This window comes from Epinephelus fuscoguttatus, linkage group LG1 (genome assembly GCF_011397635.1).
Source record: "Epinephelus fuscoguttatus linkage group LG1, E.fuscoguttatus.final_Chr_v1".
Lineage (NCBI taxonomy): Eukaryota > Metazoa > Chordata > Actinopteri > Perciformes > Serranidae > Epinephelus > Epinephelus fuscoguttatus.
Window position 1 is genome coordinate 32,074,774 of NC_064752.1, and position 18,339 is coordinate 32,093,112.

Below are 18,339 nucleotides of genomic sequence, written 5' to 3' on the forward strand. Positions count from 1 at the left end.
TCTGTTTGAAAAGAGACCCAAGATAATTAAGTTTTAGGCTAAAATAATAAATGTATGCACCGCTTGTATCGTGTAACAAAACAGCTTCATCATCCCAGGGTGTCTACAGATTTAACTAAGTTAAATTTAAGACTTTTAAAGACATTTTTAATACCAGTTTATATGAAATTTAAGGCCAAACCTGCAATGGAAATACACATTATATGTGTGTGTGTGTGTGTGTGTGTGTGTGTGTGTGTGTGTGTGTGCGACACACATGTAAGTACTCTTTCCAAGTAAACACACTTATGTCAGTTCAAAATGAGCAGTCAGGAAAAATGACAACAATTGAGTTTAAGTTTAATGTGTAAAAAGAAAGCAAAATCTTGTGGCTGTCATAAATGCTATTTATTATTGCAGTTCTCCTGTCTGTCCAATGATTGTAAACAGTCACTGGGTCTGTCAGGCTGGAGACATTGTCGTGGTAATGTGACCAAAAATATTTAAGACCCATTGAATCTGAATTTAAGACTTTTTAAGGACCTGTGGACACCCTGCATCCCTCTCATTCTGTTTTCTGCAGACATGTGCTCTGTATTATAGCAGAGATGACAAGCTTTCATTACAAACATTCCTGCTGTGGCTTTGACACAGCTGCACAAAACCAGATACTTTCCAGGCTCCAACTTGAATTCCTTGACAGTTCTGTAAAAAAATATATCTATTAGAACATGGAGGTGCTGGTGCAGCCATTTAATCATCACATATTTTCCCAATAGCACTTACTAAAACCCTGAGCGCTGTGTTAAAGTAACAGTTGAAATGCCAATGTCTCAACCTTGGAAAGTAAAGGAAATTAAATTAATAATAACCATAGACATCTGTTAAAATCAAATTCAATACTGGCCACACATACAGACAGGATGTCAACATAATTACTTGAGTCAGAAAAAGTTTTAGGTGAAGCAACACAAAGTGACATCCAATACAAATCAATAAAGTAGATTAAATATATGGTGTTAAGTAAATAAATCTGTATGATTCATAAAAAGTTAGCAAACAAATGAGAAATCCCATCAGGTGGTTGAACTCGCAGGACTTGTATTCATCGCGACAGTCACAATCTCACAGGAATAAAAGCTGATTTGTTTCATATGCAGTGAAACAATAAAGTTAAACAGAGTAACAGTCTGAATAAACTTTTCAAAGTACTTATCCGTGCCTCTTCCAGTGTTCAGCATCGTGTGGTGACGGCATCCAGCGACGGGAGGTGTTCTGCCAGGTCGGAGCCCGCCGCAGCCCGCAGGAGACCGGCTGCTCCCAGCGCTCCAGACCGGCGTCCAGCCAGAGCTGCCGTGCGGCCGACTGCCCCTCCCGGTACCGGTGGAGAGAAGGAGACTGGCAGACGGTAAGCTGCCTGTGCAGTAAAGCACGGCGACCTGCTGAAACGGGTTCTTGTTAGCACTTTGTCTCCAGCGGGCGAGGATGAATTTGCTCTGTCATATCTGAGGTACGAGTCGCTGCTGCAGTCAGAGGAGCTGCTGTCAGGAGGCCAGAGGGGAGGAGAGGAGGAGAGCTGCTGCATGGCCCTTATGAAAATCAGATGATCGAGCTTTTTTTTACCAACACATCCGAAGCCTCGTTGTCAAATGAATTATTCCGTCTTGATGCTGATTGGCTAATGCACTTTTTGGGAAACAGTTGAAAAATCAAGTAAATATGAGTAAATCACACCAGTTGTCAGTTCTCACAACATTAACAAGCTTACTACATGTTGCTGCTCAAAAGTTAGATTAAAGGCCTCTAGGAGAACTAGAATTGTCTCAGTTAGCTTTTTATTATGAGCAACACGAACACTGTGTTTTGCCAAAGTTACAACAACTTTGGTTATTTCCTGAGATGTTCGTTTTTCTTTTTTTTCTGCGCTCACACTGGTTTAAAGTGGCAGTGTCTCAGTAGAAGATAAGGGTGCTTTCACACCTGCCCTGATTGGTTCAATTCATTTGAACTCAAGTTCCTTTGCCCCCTAAGTGCGGTTCATTTGGGCAGTTGTGAACACAGTAATCACTCGGATGTACACCAAAAAAAACGACGAGACCTTCTTGAAGAGGTGGTCTCGGTCTGGTTACAAACGAACTCTGGTGCAGTTTGTTTGTGGTGAGAACGTGTTCCGACCTCGATCCGAACCAACTGCAGTCACATGACACATTGTTTGGGTTAAACATGAGCATGTTACAGTCCTGGAGGATTATTAATGTGCACCTCCTCCTGTACTGCCTTAATATGCACATTCAGCACATCCAACGCATCAAAACATTGTTTTCTAGTTGGAGCCACGCCTCGTTTTCAAACTGCATGGTTTGACTAAAATGAACAATGACAGCAATATAGTACAGGATGAGCAGCGCTAAAACCAACCTGCGTAGTTGTCCCTCCATTGTGACATTAGAAAGTGTCACATTCATCTTGCAAGTGTACTCTTCCTCAACGTTTTGTTTACTTCCTGGATTTTTCCCGCACGGAAATTCTGACCAATCAAGAGCAGCTTTCTCACACAAGGAATTTGATCTGTTCCGCTTGTAAATGCTGCCGTGAGAACACGAACCAACTCTAGGCAATTATGCAACTTTGTAACAAAATTAGTTCCCGATTCAGACCAAAGCTAGACAACTCTAGGTCTGAAAGCACCCTAAGAGATGTGGCATACAGCTGTGCACCAATGAGGATTTAGCAATATCTGATCAAAACATGATGGCAGTTTTAGGGCTGTTTGCTTTTGTTTTCCGACCACTGTTGATTAGATTTCATCAAACCATATTCCAGCAGCCCTTGTGAAGCAGCTTCGCTGAGTTTTTGACTTTACAGATCGAGTGTGTAGGATTTAGGCAGATATATATATATATATATATGTATATATATACATATATATATATATATATATATATATATATATATATACAGTACAGGCCAAAAGTTTGAACACACCTTCTCATTCAATGCGTTTTCTTTATTTTCATGACTATTTACATTGTAGATTCTCACTGAAGGCATCAAAACTATGAATGAACACATGAGGAGTTATGTACTTAACAAAAAAAGGTGAAATAACTGAAAACATGTTTTATATTCTAGTTTCTTCAAAATAGCCACCCTTTGCTCTGATTACTGCTTTGCACACTCTTGGCATTCTCTCCATGAGCTTCAAGAGGTAGTCACCTGAAATGGTTTCCACTTCACAGGTGTGCCTTATCAGGGTTAATTAGTGGAATTTCTTGCTTTATCAATGGGGTTGGGACCATCAGTTGTGTTGTGCAGAAGTCAGGTTAATACACAGCCGACAGCCCTATTGGACAACTGTTAAAATTCATATTATGGCAAGAACCAATCAGCTAACTAAAGAAAAATGAGTGGCCATCATTACTTTAAGAAATGAAGGTCAGTCAGTCCGGAAAATTGCAAAAACTTTAAATGTGTCCCCAAGTGGAGTCGCAAAAACCATCAAGCGCTACAACGAAACTGGCACACATGAGGACCGACCCAGGAAAGGAAGACCAAGAGTCACCTCTGCTTCTGAGGATAAGTTCATCCAGTCACCAGCCTCAGAAATCGCAAGTTAACAGCAGCTCAGATCAGAGACCAGATGAATGCCACACAGAGTTCTAGCAGCAGACCCATCTCTAGAACAACTGTTAAGAGGAGACTGCGAATCAGGCCTTCATGGTCAAATAGCTGCTAGGAAACCACTGCTAAGGAGAGGCAACAAGCAGAAGAGATTTGTTTGGGCCAAGAAACACAAGGAATGGACATTAGACCAGTGGAAATCTGTGCTTTGGTCTGATGAGTCCAAATTTGAGATCTTTGGTTCCAACCGCCGTGTCTTTGTGAGACGCAGAAAAGGTGAACGGATGGATTCCACATGCCTGGTTCCCACTGTGAAGCATGGAGGAGGAGGTGCGATGGTGTGGGGGTGTTTTGCTGGTGACAGTGTTGGGGATTTATTCAAAATTGAAGGCACACTGAACCAGCATGGCTACCACAGCATCCTGCAGCGACATGCCATCCCATCCGGTTTGCGTTTAGTTGGACGATCATTTATTTTTCAACAGGACAATGACCCCAAACACACCTCCAGGCTGTGTAAGGGCTATTTGACCAAGAAGGAGAGTGATGGAGTGCTGCGGCAGATGACCTGGCCTCCACAGTCACCGGACCTGAACCCAATCGAGATGGTTTGGGGAGAGCTGGACCGCAGAGTGAAGGCAAAGGGGCCAACAAGTGCTAAACACCTCTGGGAACTCCTTCAAGACTGTTGGAAAACCATTTCAGGTGACTACCTCTTGAAGCTCATGGAGAGAATGCCAAGAGTGTGCAAAGCAGTAATCAGAGCAAAGGGTGGCTATTTTGAAGAAACTAGAATATAAAACATGTTTTCAGTTATTTCACCTTTTTTTGTTAAGTACATAACTCCACATGTGTTCATTCATAGTTTTGATGCCTTCAGTGAGAATCCACAATGTAAATAGTCATGAAAATAAAGAAAACACATTGAATGAGAAGGTGTGTCCAAACTTTTGGCCTGTACTGTATATGTATATATATATATATATATATGTATGTATATATTGTCAGAAAGTGAATAAAATGTTAATAATTATGTCTCTAGAAGTATTATTGTGTTTTTGTTACCTTAGAATGAGATTCTTTTATCTACTTACGGAGTGGGTCCTCTTACACAGAATCTGCTATGTTGTTTTTCAGTAGCCCAGAATGGACAAGCCATGCTCTAGATAGGGCCATTTGGGTGTTTCACATCAGCCATTGTAGTTCTCCTAAATGCTTGGCACACAGGGGAACTTTCAGTTGGTTGCAATCTACAACCCCACCACTAGATGCCACTAAACCCTTCACTCTAGACCTTTAAACTCTTATTATTAATACCTTAATGTTTTTGCTGCTAACATTTTTTGTTTATTTAGTCAAGAATTAGTTTTTTTATTATTGAGAAATTGATTTGAAACCACATCTACAGAGACATGAAAACACAAAAAATACTTTTTTCACATCATAATCAAATATGAGTAAAAGTCTTTTATCTGCTCTGATTCAGTGAACAGTCAGAGCTGAAAAGTCTTGCTGCTTGATATAAGTTTGCAGTCTTACCCAGACTATATTTAATGGGTCCGTTCCCACTGAGTAACATTCAGCTAGTATCTATAGGTTAGAGGCTACAGAGCCTTGTAGAGAGATGGAGTTATTAGAACAGGCAGCTGCAGCAGGAGTTTCTTCTTCACTTTGTTCAAATGATGTTGAATCTGGGTCACTGAGCAGCATGAAACGTCTTCTACGAAAGGAGAGTCTAATTAGTTCAGAGAAGTGTTTGGAGCTCCCTGCCTGGGTGTCCCAACATTTTACTTCTTTGCACACGTAGCTTCTCTCTATGGGCCTAACCTTGCTAGAATTGAATATTTTTGCTTATATTTCTGTCTACTGTCGATATTATCAAGCATACTGAAACTCAGAGACCCCTGGACCTCTCATGCAGGTTAGTCTCATTCCTGCACAGTACAATAGAACAGCTCACAATTACAGTTCCAGGCATTTCAGTTGTTTGACAGCGTTGAACATATTAAGAGTGATGAAGACCAGCTGGGGTTGGCTGCATTTGTAACAGCACAGTGTTTCTGACGCAAGTGGAAGACTCTCTGAGCCCTTGCTAGAATGTTATGTGCTTAACTTGCCTCTCTTGCAGATTGAATGTCATAATGGTTGAGTTACTACATGGACCTGGATGCAGTAAGGCACGTCCAGGTGGTTCTGTGGGTTTGAACCTCTCAGTCAAGTACACTTCATCTAAGGACACCACTTTTACTATTAAAAATAGGTTTCATCGCTCTCTTGCTGAGATTTGGATGAACAGATCTCATGTCTGTACGTTAAATATGAAGCTTAAACAGACACTTTGTTTAGGTTACAATGCTATTAATAAGCTGATGGCACACTAAAATGTAAGTGAATTCCACCAGAGATAAAAACTCATAATTGTACCATTCTCATATGGTTCTAGGAAAACTCTGACCAATCAGCCGAGCGTCCTGTCTGTCTTCCCCATGTGGAGGCCTCCGACTGACGTAACTGCTCACATTTAAAACTCCTGGGTTGCGTTTGACTGTCTTGGTTGTAATGTTACACTCACTCTCCTCTTCCGTGTATCTAACGTTACCTTGCCAACGTCTACATCTATCATAGACGTAATGAGGACGTAATGGAGGAGGGGGAAGTAGGCCTTTGGAGGGAGGTGGAGTTGCAGGAGGAGGATGGGACTTTGGAGGGAGGTGGGAGTTGTGGATGTGGAATTTTTTCTAAGTGCTGTGTGAAATGCAAGAAAGGTAATAGTTGCTTTAATGCAGCCTGAGTTACCTGAATGAACTGTAATCCAGTGAGTGTTTATTTTCATCGTCTGTACATCTTTTGCACAGATTAGGTTACATAATGAATTACTCATATTGGCTTTTCATGGGGAGTGCAGTGGTTCTCTGTTACGCACCACTGTGTATCTCTTCTCCACTCACAGTGAAACCCCATGCACCATAAATGTAAGATACTCTCACTCAAAGCTAAAATGAAGCGAGTGCTCATAATTTTGGTAGAAAACATAAACAGTCTCATACTGAGTATGTGCTGTCGTTTATGGCGTGTGGTGTTTCGCTGCGGTCGGGGCTCAGACCCTGCTCTTACACACACAAGGGAGCAGGACAGTCAGAGACAACTGTACTCTTTGCGTCGCTGTATGAAAGCTTCACAAGTAAAAAACAGCCATGTGATATCTGATATGAAACAAAGGATCAGCTCCTCTAAATAACTCAATATAGCTGATCCTGATCATTAAAAGAATGCCTTGAGCGGCCCCAATCCCGATCTTTGAGATCAGATTGGACATCCCTATCAAAAGGTTGAACTATATCTTTAAATCCCCCCTTTCTGTATCCTCTGGGTGGCTCATAAGAACACAGGAACCCTCCTCTCCTGATTGAGAAAACAATAGATCAGCACTCTCATGGTTCCCTTTTCTAGCTGTTTTCCTTTCTTACCTAGAAATGTGCACCAACATTTACCAAGAGCAGAGAACATGATGAGAAGCCTGAAAGTAGACATCAGTACCCATTACGGTTATAGTAATCCAATAGAAATTACAGAATTATGTGTTCACCCTTTCGTACCAACACTGACCCTTTACAGATATGGTGCCAACCCAAATTGGACGGGTTGTAGTCACAGAGATATTATTCAATGGCATATGTTGTTGCATATCTTTCCACAAGCAGCTCTGTTTAGAAAATCCACAGTATTTATATTTGGTCTGGTCTAATTCATGGTTTAACAGTGATGTGAGAGACTGATATACATGAGTCAAACACAGGTGTGATGTATGAGTTTTATCTATAAAACACTGAGATGGTGGGTGTCTGCCACTAAGAAAACAGCTCAATAATTTGTCAAAAGCATCGACCGTGTTGTGATATTCTTGTCTTTTGGGGGACAGCGTGCAGTCACTTACTGCTAGTGAATTTCAGCTCTGACCTTTCATCGGACACATTGTTGGCATGGACTGTGAACTGTTTCAAGAGTTACAAGTTGTTAAATCTCATCTCAGGATTTGGCCATGTCCTCAGCTCAGGTTCATCTGCTCAACACTCTGTGCTTTCCTCCCTGCTCTTATCTACTGTTTTGACATCTTCACGCTGCAGTCCCATGTGGTGAAGGTAGCACTTCACAAGGAGACACAAATCACAGACTGGCGATCCGTTACACTGAGAATTTTGATAATCCATACCTTAAAAAGCTTGTAGTTGCACATGCAGCTTCCTGTTTGCAGCTGGACAGATGTGTATTCATAATTGGTCCCCTTTAATCAAAAGAAAATATAACTTTTATAGCATCAGTTGCAATGCACCTATTTAGGAATGTCGTAGTGTTTCTCCTCATACATGCTTTGCCATCTCTGTAAAAGTCCACTGTCTGTCTTGTCTCCACTACAGTGCAGTAAATCATGTGGAACGGGCCACCGACGACGAGCCTTGCAGTGCATGGACCACAACCAGCAGGAGGTCCACGAGATGTACTGTGTGAACCAGATCAGACCTCCAGACATAGAGAGCTGTAACACCCATGCTTGTGAATTGATCTGGATCACAGGAGAATGGACTGAGGTGAGAGCCAGAGAAGCTGTGTGCCATTTAAGTGATGTAGTCCCACTAAAGTCTTCAGCATCTTAATTGTAAGAAGTCAGTTTGATCCAAATAGGCAAAACTTTACTCTTCCAAAAAGCTATTCATGCGACTCACCATCTTCAGATCCAGTGATGCGGAAATGACAGAAATCAGCCATGTTTCCTGTGTGGAATACTGTTGTTATTTCATGCCGGTGATTTATTCTCTCCTCCAGTGCTCAGCCAGCTGTGGTCAGGGCTACCGCCAGCGTCTGATCTCCTGCAGCGAGGTGCATGTGGAGAATGACAACTATGAGTACGGCCATCAGTCTTTGTCCAACTGCCCGGGGACCCCCCCTGAGAGCTACATGCCTTGTAATTTGGACCCGTGCCCGCAGCCACAGGAGTGGAGGGTTGGAATCTGGGGACCGGTGAGCGAGTCTATGTTTCTAAATGTTGTCCAGGCATTCATCAGTATTTTGTCTGGGGGCACATGCATGTTTTTAGTGTTGGTGTCCTGAAATCTAATCTTAACGTAAATAACCTTCACATTGTACATTACACTTTTTGAAGTGGCCACTCCGAAAGATGAAAACAGCAGACATGACTGCCATCCACAAGTTTTATTTTCACACTGTCATGGTTCTCTTCCTCCCCTCCAGTGTTCAGCGAGCTGTGGTGATGGTGTGATGGAGAGGACGGTGCAGTGTGTGTCAGCAGATGGTCAGGAAACCAATAGGTGTTCTCAAGGTGCCATACCAGAGGCCAGGAAAGTTTGCAGAAATCCAAGCTGTGAGTCCTGCGAGAAAACTGCTGCTCTTTTAACAAAGGTCGAGGCAACCGGGGTTAAGCACAGGCCAACTGAATGCATCTCGAATTCCATTATTAGGTATGGCTTAAAATTGAGGCGGCCAACTCAGAGATTCGGCCTTTAGTGAAATATTTATGATCCGAGGCTAACATCAGAGATTCACTGTCCAGTGTATTTGCCCTCCTACCGTAGGATGGGACATCAAAGAGTGAGTGGCTTTTCGTTTTCTTTGATTCGACGCAGCGATTTGCCACACTTGACTTAACTCCTGAAATTTGTGTTTGCATGCATGCACGTGTGTGTATAAAGCCCGAGTGCCTGTCCTGTGTTAAATCTGTTCACAATACACCACTGTATACGTACTTATTTATACTTTTTTTTGTGCCTCCAAGGCCATCTGCCCTCTAGCTGTCAAGACGTCCAGAGCACAAACGGCCCCCTCCCAGACGGCGAACACCTTCTCAATATTCAAGGAAGAGCTCTCAAAGTAAGATTATATGTTCTTGTTAAGCACACTGTTTATGAAGTCATAACAGGTTGTATTTATGAACATAGAGGGACAGCTGTCATTTCAGATGACTGAGACACTGACAGAGCATTTTGTTTCTGTGTTGTGACTGTGTGACTGCCTGCATAACAGTGCAAAGTGCTTAAAATTCATCTCTACTAGCTTGTGTTTAGGTAATGTTTGGTACTGCTGCTTGTACAAGATTGCAGAAAGATGCAGCATGTTTCATAAGAGTCAGAGGAAATTCTTTGACTGCCTTCAAAATGACTTTTAAGGACCAGTCAGCTCAAGTCAGCTGGAGGGATTGTCTGCACTGTGCTCCTGTATTTGCTGGGGCTTGTAACTGCAGTCGTAACATTTTCTATTTAACTCCTCCTCACCTCTTCACACCATTACTGTTCCTCACTTCCCTATCTGCACTTTATCCTTTACTTTCCTACTGTATTTTTTTCCCCTACCACTTCCATCTCTTTGTTTACCCTTGGTTTCCTACTCCTCCTCTCTGGATACCACCTCTCCTTTTCCTCCTCCTCCTCCTTCGCCTTTTTCTCCTCAGGTCTACTGTGCAGGAATGCAGACAGAGACTCCGCAGGAGTACATCACCTTGACGACCGGAGAAGGGGAGAATTTTTCGGAGATCTTTGGCTTCAGGTAAACAGCTAACAGGATAACACTGAGAATAGCCTGTATCATTACAAAATCCAGCTGACTCCTGGCAGTGTTTCTTGTCCGTAAATGAAGAAATTCCACGGAAGTGTAAAACTGAGCTGAGGTATTTTGTGTTTGTGTGTGTTTCCCAGACTCAATGACCCCACCCAGTGTCCAGCAAACGACTCCAGAAGAGAGGATTGCGACTGTCGGAGAGACTACACCGCCGCTGGCATCAGCACCTTCTCCAAAGTCCGCCTGGACCTCAGCAAGATGAACATCATCAGTGAGTGGCTCAGATGGCACACACAAACTCAAACACAAACACAAACACATACAAGAGCATCCTGTGCCAGTGTTAACTCTACATTACTCTCAAATAAGAACTCCCTTTGCCATTTAATTATGTCCGTGCTCACGAGGGTTAATGGGCTCAAGATGTTTTCAAGGTTCATTTAAGCAACACACAATTACAAGGCTTGGGGGGATTAAACAGAACTGCTCTAAGTAGATGAAATTATACTGATATTGCCATTAGGCTGACCCTAAAACTAAGGCTAGATTTAGACCGGTTAAATAACACAAGTCATTATGGCAGAATGTAAGCTATCATTATGAAAGTTCATCTGAGGTCCTGTAGCAGCAAATTCTAGGAAACAGACTTCCAGGAATATTTGTCAGATTTTACATGATTAGCTCATTGGCTCATGTTGTTACTCAGCTACAGACTGGCAGTTTGCTGTCACCCGAGAAGGCAAGAGTGTTCCATTCGCTACAGCTGGAGACTGCTACAGTGCCGCACGCTGTCCACAGGTGAGAACAACAACAGCAGCTGGTAATTGTACCACAGGGAGGGAAATTCCTTTTTACAGCAGACTGTAGAATTATCATCGCAGGAAAAGCACAAGTTTAACTAATAACATTAATGATGGCTCAGTTCTTTTAAAGGGAAAATTCACCACCATTTATGAAGATGTCAAGCTAGTGTTGATGGTAAATGTTGTTGAACACTGAAGCAGCAAATTCCTCAGTGCTTGCTATCTGCAGATCCCCCTTTCACACCAACATGGAGCATTTCATCAGGAAAAAGAGCATGCAGTGGTCTCACTAATAGTTGGTCCATGCTTGTTTAAAAAAAAAAACAATAACAGGACAAAGCTAGCAGGTAATCGGTGCGATCTGTCATCTTGCTACTACTGTTTACCTCTGTTGTGCATTGTGCAATGAGCTCCGTTGATTCTGATGATTCATGGTGATTGAAACTGGAGGAAACGTTGACTGGTTCACTAGATAGCACCAAGGATCGAAGAGTCCTGAATGGAAACGGTTCAAGAACCAGAGCTCATTTGGTTGAAAAGGGGTAAGAGGAAGTGGAGTGCTCCTGCTGGCGTAGCCGTGCCCTCAGTACCTGCATGCACGAGGATGCACTGTGCACATATACTAGCCTATAGCTATTATTTTGTTTCCCAAAACATAGCGTAGCCAAGGTCTATAAGTTCTTCCTAGACTTCTGCAGGTAACAAATAAAATCTGGAGGTTCTGTAGTTTGAACCAGAACAGCAACAATCTTGATTATTTTTCCCATTTTCCACAACAGCGCATTACCGCCTCAATTTTTACCCTTCACAGTAAAAACCCAACTTAAATTACTCAGCATTTTGCTAATAAGCAATTCAGCAAAATAGCTTACAATAGCGTTTTATGGTGAAAATACTTGATGGCCATCTACCCACTTGGTTCTGCTAGTCTTGGTTGTCTTTTTCTGTTTTGTCTTCGGGAAGGTCTCCGACACACCTCTGTCCAAGTGAAGAGCAAAACATTCATTCATAGTAAAGCACACACAGGCTCTGTCAGGACTGCTATCAGCAACGGCCTTCAGAAACTGCCTGCACTAAAATTCATTTCAGCAGGCTGATTCAGTTTCTGATGGCATCGCAGGGCAATTTGAGCGAAGGCACCTCCAATCAGAGTTTGTTCTCGGCAGCTCAGGTTCTAGAGGGTCTCTGCCTACCATATCCTGCAGCAGTTTAGCAGCAACTGCAGTTTCGGCTTCTCTTTGCTGTATTTCTTTGCTGAACACTCTGGCTCAAATAAATACGGCTAAATATCTGAGTCAGCCAAAAAGCTTCAAATGTATCCTCGTTCATAACATCCCCTGTCCTCATACTGTGGGATGCTATTTTTGCTGTTGGAAACATGGCTAGTTTGCAATACAAGCAAAGACAACAAGGAAGTTGTGTTTTTAGACCATGCCCCCTGGCTACCTGGAGGCTAAATCCAACCTGTAGTTCTTCCTTCTTTCAACTACGACACTGTCACATCAAATGGCGACACTGCATGCAGGAAGAGCAACAGGTTTTGCAGCTGCAAACCCAACTGTCTCGTTCAATATAGCACGCACTGCGGATTTTATTGCTTCATTGCTACATTTACTGTCAACACTGATTAGCTTTCACATTAAAGGTGAGGATTTTTTAAAGTGTCCTAGTGAGCCATTCCAATAAGCCAGAATAAACATGCATAAATGCTTTGCAGTGCTATTGACCTCCTGCTACAGAGTGGCATGTAAAGTGTGCTTTCCATGGGATGTGTTATTCATGTTCTGTCTCTTTCTCTTTTTTCCAGGGGCGGTTCAGGATCAATCTCTCAGGAACAGGTTTTAAGGTGGCTGAGGACACCTCGTGGATCTCCCAAGGCAACTATGCAGTGGCTAATATACGAAAATCACAGGTACTGGCAATATGTCCCATACGTACATGCCCATGTTATGGAAAAACTCCCAAAATTAGAGCAAACTTCAACTAAACAGTGTATTATCAGTAAGGTCCTGGGCACCTGGCTTGTTAAAATAGTGTAGAAGTGTATTCTGTAACTTTATATCATTCATTATTGCTCATTGTCCTCTGGCAACTCTTTAGAGCATACATTTACCTACCTATCTTTAATTCTTTCTTTTACCGCCTCATCTTCTCTATTCCTTTCTGTTACCTCCTTTACTCCTTCCCTCCCTCCACTATTTATCCTCTCTGCATGTCCTCTTGGCTTCAGAGCTCTAAGTGGGCATAGTCCCAAGTGTGTTCTGTATTCCCATCTCCACTTCTCCCTATGAACTCACTGAGAAAGGACCCTTATTGGGCAGCTGCTCTCTCTCAAGTGCCCCTACACCCTCCTCTTTTGAAATGGAGCTCAAGCTAGAAAGTGCATTTTGGTAAGGCGAAAACAGGAGACAGTTGTGATGCCAGAAAGTGTTCACAGCCTGATTTCCATAGCCAGCATGCCGCTGTGGGCACTCGAGGCAGTTTAAATAAAGCCAGGTTGTGACAGTGGGACGGGGAGAGCACTCCAGAGGAGATCAGACAAACCACTCGCTACACGCTGAGGCTTTCATGTCGTGGGATAGTGCTTTCGGTGTACTCAACTGATGCAATTTCCTTTTTGTTGCTGGATGTTTGGACGAAACCGTTCATTATGCTGCATGTGATTACCCAATTCATACCTGGTGACAAACTTGCCTGGTGGGCCTCGGTCTTTGTGTGCCTTATGAAAAAGAAAAGCTAATTTAAGAGTTACCACAACAACCCTCCCCCAAATACCTTTAAAAATGATGGGGGTTTTTTCTTAACAGATCCCTCAAACTAACATCTGTTTTACACTGACAGCGATCAGTCACAGGGGGAAAAGTTTCTTCAACACAGGACAGAGAATTTTAAACAAGCTTTTTATTATTTAGCATCTCTCTGACTGTTCTACAAACTGTATTTATGTTCCCTTAAATGTATAATATACAGGAATTGTCACTAAGTGTTTTCTAACAGTACTGCTAGTGAAAGAAAACGTGAGAGCCAGCCTCAGATTCACTCTTGTTTTGGATCACAATCACATACCAACTTTAACAAATGATGTTATGCCTTTTGTGTCCACAGGATGGCAGCAGAGTGTCAGGAATATGCGGAGGCTACTGCGGGAAATGTACACCGTCCTCTGGCTCCAGTCTGCCTGTGATAGTGGAGTAGATCTAATACCATCAAACAGGTGTGAGATGCATTTTGAATATTACAACAATAGTTTTTAATCAAAAAAGTGACAGAGGAATAAATTGTGAATGAAAAATTATTTTTTCAGTCAGTGACACCAGTCATGTGTATATAAAGTGTGTCATGCTGCAAAAATATACCACAGCATTTCTGTTCACTACACATTTCTCCTTTGTCCGATCATTATGCAGGTTTATGAGGTGTTAATGAGTAAGTGACTGATGTTTACATGTCTTTTTTTAGCATCTATGTCCATTCATCTCGGCAGTCCTCTTCAGGTCCTCATTGTGTCAACACGTCCCTCCTCTTTGGTGCTACGGCCAATTCAGAGCTCAAACTCGCCCTGACCTCTCTCACTTCCATGTGTGTATAGTGTAAATGAATGTGGTGTAAGTACTGTACATAGCAGGATAAAAAATGTCTTATTTATTGTACTCTCCATTTATTTTTGTATTGTAATATAATTTAACAGTTTTGTTGTCTATAGCGAACACCACACAGTTACACACAGTTTATCAGAGTTTAGCCAGAATGTGCCTTCCAATTTGGACATTTGCCATTTGGAGCTTTTCATACTGTTGTTAAATCACACTGCATGTGTTACAGCCATATGTTCATTTTTAGACCAGTTCATTATGTTGGGTTTATTACAGTTATGTTATTGTTGTGATGGTCACCAGACCTGTTCATATTCAGGGGGGTGTCAGTCAGTGGACTATTTTTTTTAAAATCACTTCGGGCACATACACAGATGCCCAGTATAACTATAGTCCTATTTTATACTGTGTGCCAACAAGCAGCTCCTTTAGAAAACTTTCTTGATTTAGTGAAGTGAGAGTTTAGTGATGTTCTCAGTAAGATGGCACCAGTGAGTCCACTTCTAAGTTGTAAGTAACTGTTGCTGTAAATTCAGTCCAGCTACTTCCTGGGCTGCTCTACTCTGTGACAGTCTGCAACTTTCAGTGCTTTGCTCATCAACAGCTTCTCAGCAATTTTGAGGTGTTGCATTTGTAGCCAATTATATCCAAAAGTGTGGACTAGCTGGATTGTGGTCAGGCTGCTCCACCTGCATCTCTCCAGCTGTCAACTGCAGCTGTATGTCTTCCTCCAGCTGGACAGGAGAGAGGAAAGTGCGATAAATAATAACACACGGCAGGAAAAAGCCAGAGGCCTGTACTACAAAGCAGGATTTGGGGTTAATGAGGTAACGTCAGTCTCAAACCTAAGACTTTCTATTTTCACTCTGGTTTTAAAACAGCATCTGAAAAGAAGGAGAGATCATGTAAAACACTAAACACATAATGATGATTCTAGCTTCATTTTAATTGTGCAAAGTTTACTTTATCCCCACAGTGATAGCTGACAGTGTGGCTCATTTTACACCGATTCCATCACAGCAGCTCAGAATAACATGAGGCACCTGTGTGATGAGAACAGGAAATAAAAACATGAGCTTGATTTCTAGTAATGGCCTCTGGTGTTGCTGCCACGACAAACACACCTGCATTTTGAAGATACACCCATATTGATACTGTAATTTGAAGTTGTTTTACTGAATGTCAAAAGACACTCTGGGGATAAAGTCAATTCAGTGTCTTTTAGTTTTGTACCAAATATAAGGTGAAACAGTGAGCACTCTATTTTTCAGTAAGCCTGAATATCTGAACTGTCTATGATACATACATCAGCATCAGAATCATTCTCAGTATGTTTCAATTTCAGAAAAGATCCATTCATGCTTCTTGCTGAGTTGTAGCAATCACAGCTGCATCCTCTCTGCAGTACGAGGACAGTGGGTATTAGAGAGCAACTGTGAGGCAGTTGAAGGGAATGATGATAATGTATGTTCCCAGAATGAAGTGTGCTAATGCCAACAAAGAGTTGGCGTGGAGGTGGGATTTACAGGCCAGACGTAGGGAGGAAGTGAGATGTTTACCCATGCACAAACACACTGTACACACACACAAACACACTGGAACACATTACTGGGTCACGAGGAGGAGGCTGTACTGTAGGTTACACGAACTGTAGAGATTACGCTGCCAGACATCAGAGAGAACCGAATTCCTTTGTGTTGTTGCATATCTCTCAGGTAGCGTGCGGTGACCAGGGAGAGCCATTAGCCTTTAGCTTTTACAGAACAGACAGGTTAGCTTATCTGGAGCAACTTGAAAGAAAGACCTCACCTCAGGCCAATAGAATTCCAGTAGACACTCCGGAGATGCGATGCACTGGTTCGGCCCTGGAGACACCTCTAAAACTGCTGAGCCCACAGGTCCCGCAGCGTGATTTCTGTCCAGATGCTGCCTGTAAACTTTACCTTCTGTACCTCACATTCTTCTCTCCATCTTTGTGTTTTTTTTTTTTTTTTTTAATGAGTCTATCCAAACTGTACATACCGATGTGCTCCTGTGTGGAGCATTCTGACATGTTGTTTTTGTGACAATATCAGGGTACTTTTTGTGTATATGTATGTTTTTGTATTTCTTTTGCAGGTTTACACAGTTTTTATGAGCATTTTTTTCTGTTTCAGAAACATTGAAAGACACAGGAAGAATTCAGACATTATTTAAAGGAACAGTGTGTAAGATCTAGGGGGATTTAGTGACATCTACTGGCAAAGATTGCCAATTGCAATCAGCTGAATCTTGTCCCAGTTAGAATTCTTTTAATGTCTGTGGTTCAGGAGGTTTTTAGAGTGAGTCGAATTATCTGCAGAGGTCTGCTCCTCTCCAAAACAATGTGATTGAAACTGATAAAAAACACTGAATAAAGCAGTTTCACATTACAAATCAGTGTTTCTCAGACACTGTTTGGCATGGCGGAGATGGCCGCTAGCCCAGCACCTGCTAATGTGTGCTCACCTTTTTTCTCTGCCAACTTAAGATTCAGAGAGCCAGGAGCCAAATTGTCTTCAAAAGTCTCTTCCTCTCCAAATCAGATGTATCTGGTGATTTAAACCAGTAGAAACACAGAATAAAGCAGTTTCACAGGGGCTGCAAACTACGGGGAAACTCGAATGGCCCTGTCTGGAGCTAGTATTTGGTTTGTCTGCTTTTGGATACTGTAGAACATGGTGGTGCAACGTAGCAGACTCCGTGGACGAAAACCTGCTCCATATGTAGATATAAATGGCTCATAAGGTAACAAAAACACAACTATTTTTATTTTCAAGTGATTTATACACCAACACACTTAGTGTATTATATTCCATTTCTGCCAATGTGTCCCCCTAAATCCTACATGCTGGACCTTTAAGCCTTAACTGTGTATAGGGTAGATGTGCAGGGTGCATACTGTATGTACAACTGTTTAAGAAGCCATATTTGCTTTTCTAAGCCTTTCTGTATATGGTGCTATTTCTCAGCCTCACTGTATGTGATAATGTGCACACTTCAGCCAAAGGGAATTTCACAGTCTTAATCTGCCTCTATACCAGTATGAAATTATTTCTAAAGACACGGGGAAGTAAACATTTTGTGTCTTACTGACAGTTGCAACTGATAAATGCACTTCTCATTGTGAATGTCAGAAGTTAATCAATAGAGTTCTCAGGTGTCATAAATGAAGGGATTATTATGATATTTAAGTGTATTTATCTTATTTTACACATTTGCCACATGTTTATCAGGTAACTGAAAAATGTATTATTAAAGTTTAACAAAGTGTCATTATATTATGCTTTATTTTATATGCAAATATTTATTTTATCTTTTCTTTGTGTGAATGTACATAGGCTTTGGCCATAAGTGACTATGAATTACCATTCATTATGGCCATAAAATGAACCGTCTGGCAACACATTTCCTGTTTTGTGTATACGTTTATTTATATGTGTGTGTCATATCTGCGTACACTGTATAAGCAGAGTTTGGTGCTGCCATATGAAAAGCATGATTTATGTATGAGATCAGATAAGCAATGATCAGAAGGAAATAAAATGCCTGATGCATGCCATGCTTGCCCGTCTGCTTTTCACACTAATATATCAGTTTTACAGTTTGTCCTTGATGTACCATCCAGCTACAACACCGGCTGTAAAAATCCCAAACACACAATAGTTAGATTAATGCTCGGATCATAAAATTCTCGCTGCATAGTGCTTCTGCTTAATTATGATTACACACCTTCCTCCATCATAACAGTCTGGCTC

The 18,339-nt window shown here is 41.8% G+C and overlaps 1 protein-coding gene across 1 annotated transcript in view; it reads left to right on the forward strand.

Annotated features, from left to right (window-relative positions):
* LOC125891103 (A disintegrin and metalloproteinase with thrombospondin motifs 9-like) overlaps positions 1-18,118 on the forward strand; it is a 56,341-nt gene extending 38,223 nt beyond the window's left edge. Inside the window, exons 30-40 of the mRNA XM_049580124.1 lie at positions 1,211-1,387; positions 8,016-8,186; positions 8,422-8,616; positions 8,848-8,977; positions 9,389-9,483; positions 10,061-10,155; positions 10,305-10,438; positions 10,874-10,965; positions 12,778-12,882; positions 14,076-14,184; positions 14,430-18,118. Coding sequence (XP_049436081.1) covers positions 1,211-1,387; positions 8,016-8,186; positions 8,422-8,616; positions 8,848-8,977; positions 9,389-9,483; positions 10,061-10,155; positions 10,305-10,438; positions 10,874-10,965; positions 12,778-12,882; positions 14,076-14,165 — 1,284 coding nt within the window. The 3' untranslated portion in view covers positions 14,166-14,184; positions 14,430-18,118. The remainder of the gene's footprint in view (positions 1-1,210; positions 1,388-8,015; positions 8,187-8,421; positions 8,617-8,847; positions 8,978-9,388; positions 9,484-10,060; positions 10,156-10,304; positions 10,439-10,873; positions 10,966-12,777; positions 12,883-14,075; positions 14,185-14,429) is intronic.
* The last annotated feature ends 221 nt before the right edge of the window (positions 18,119-18,339 follow it).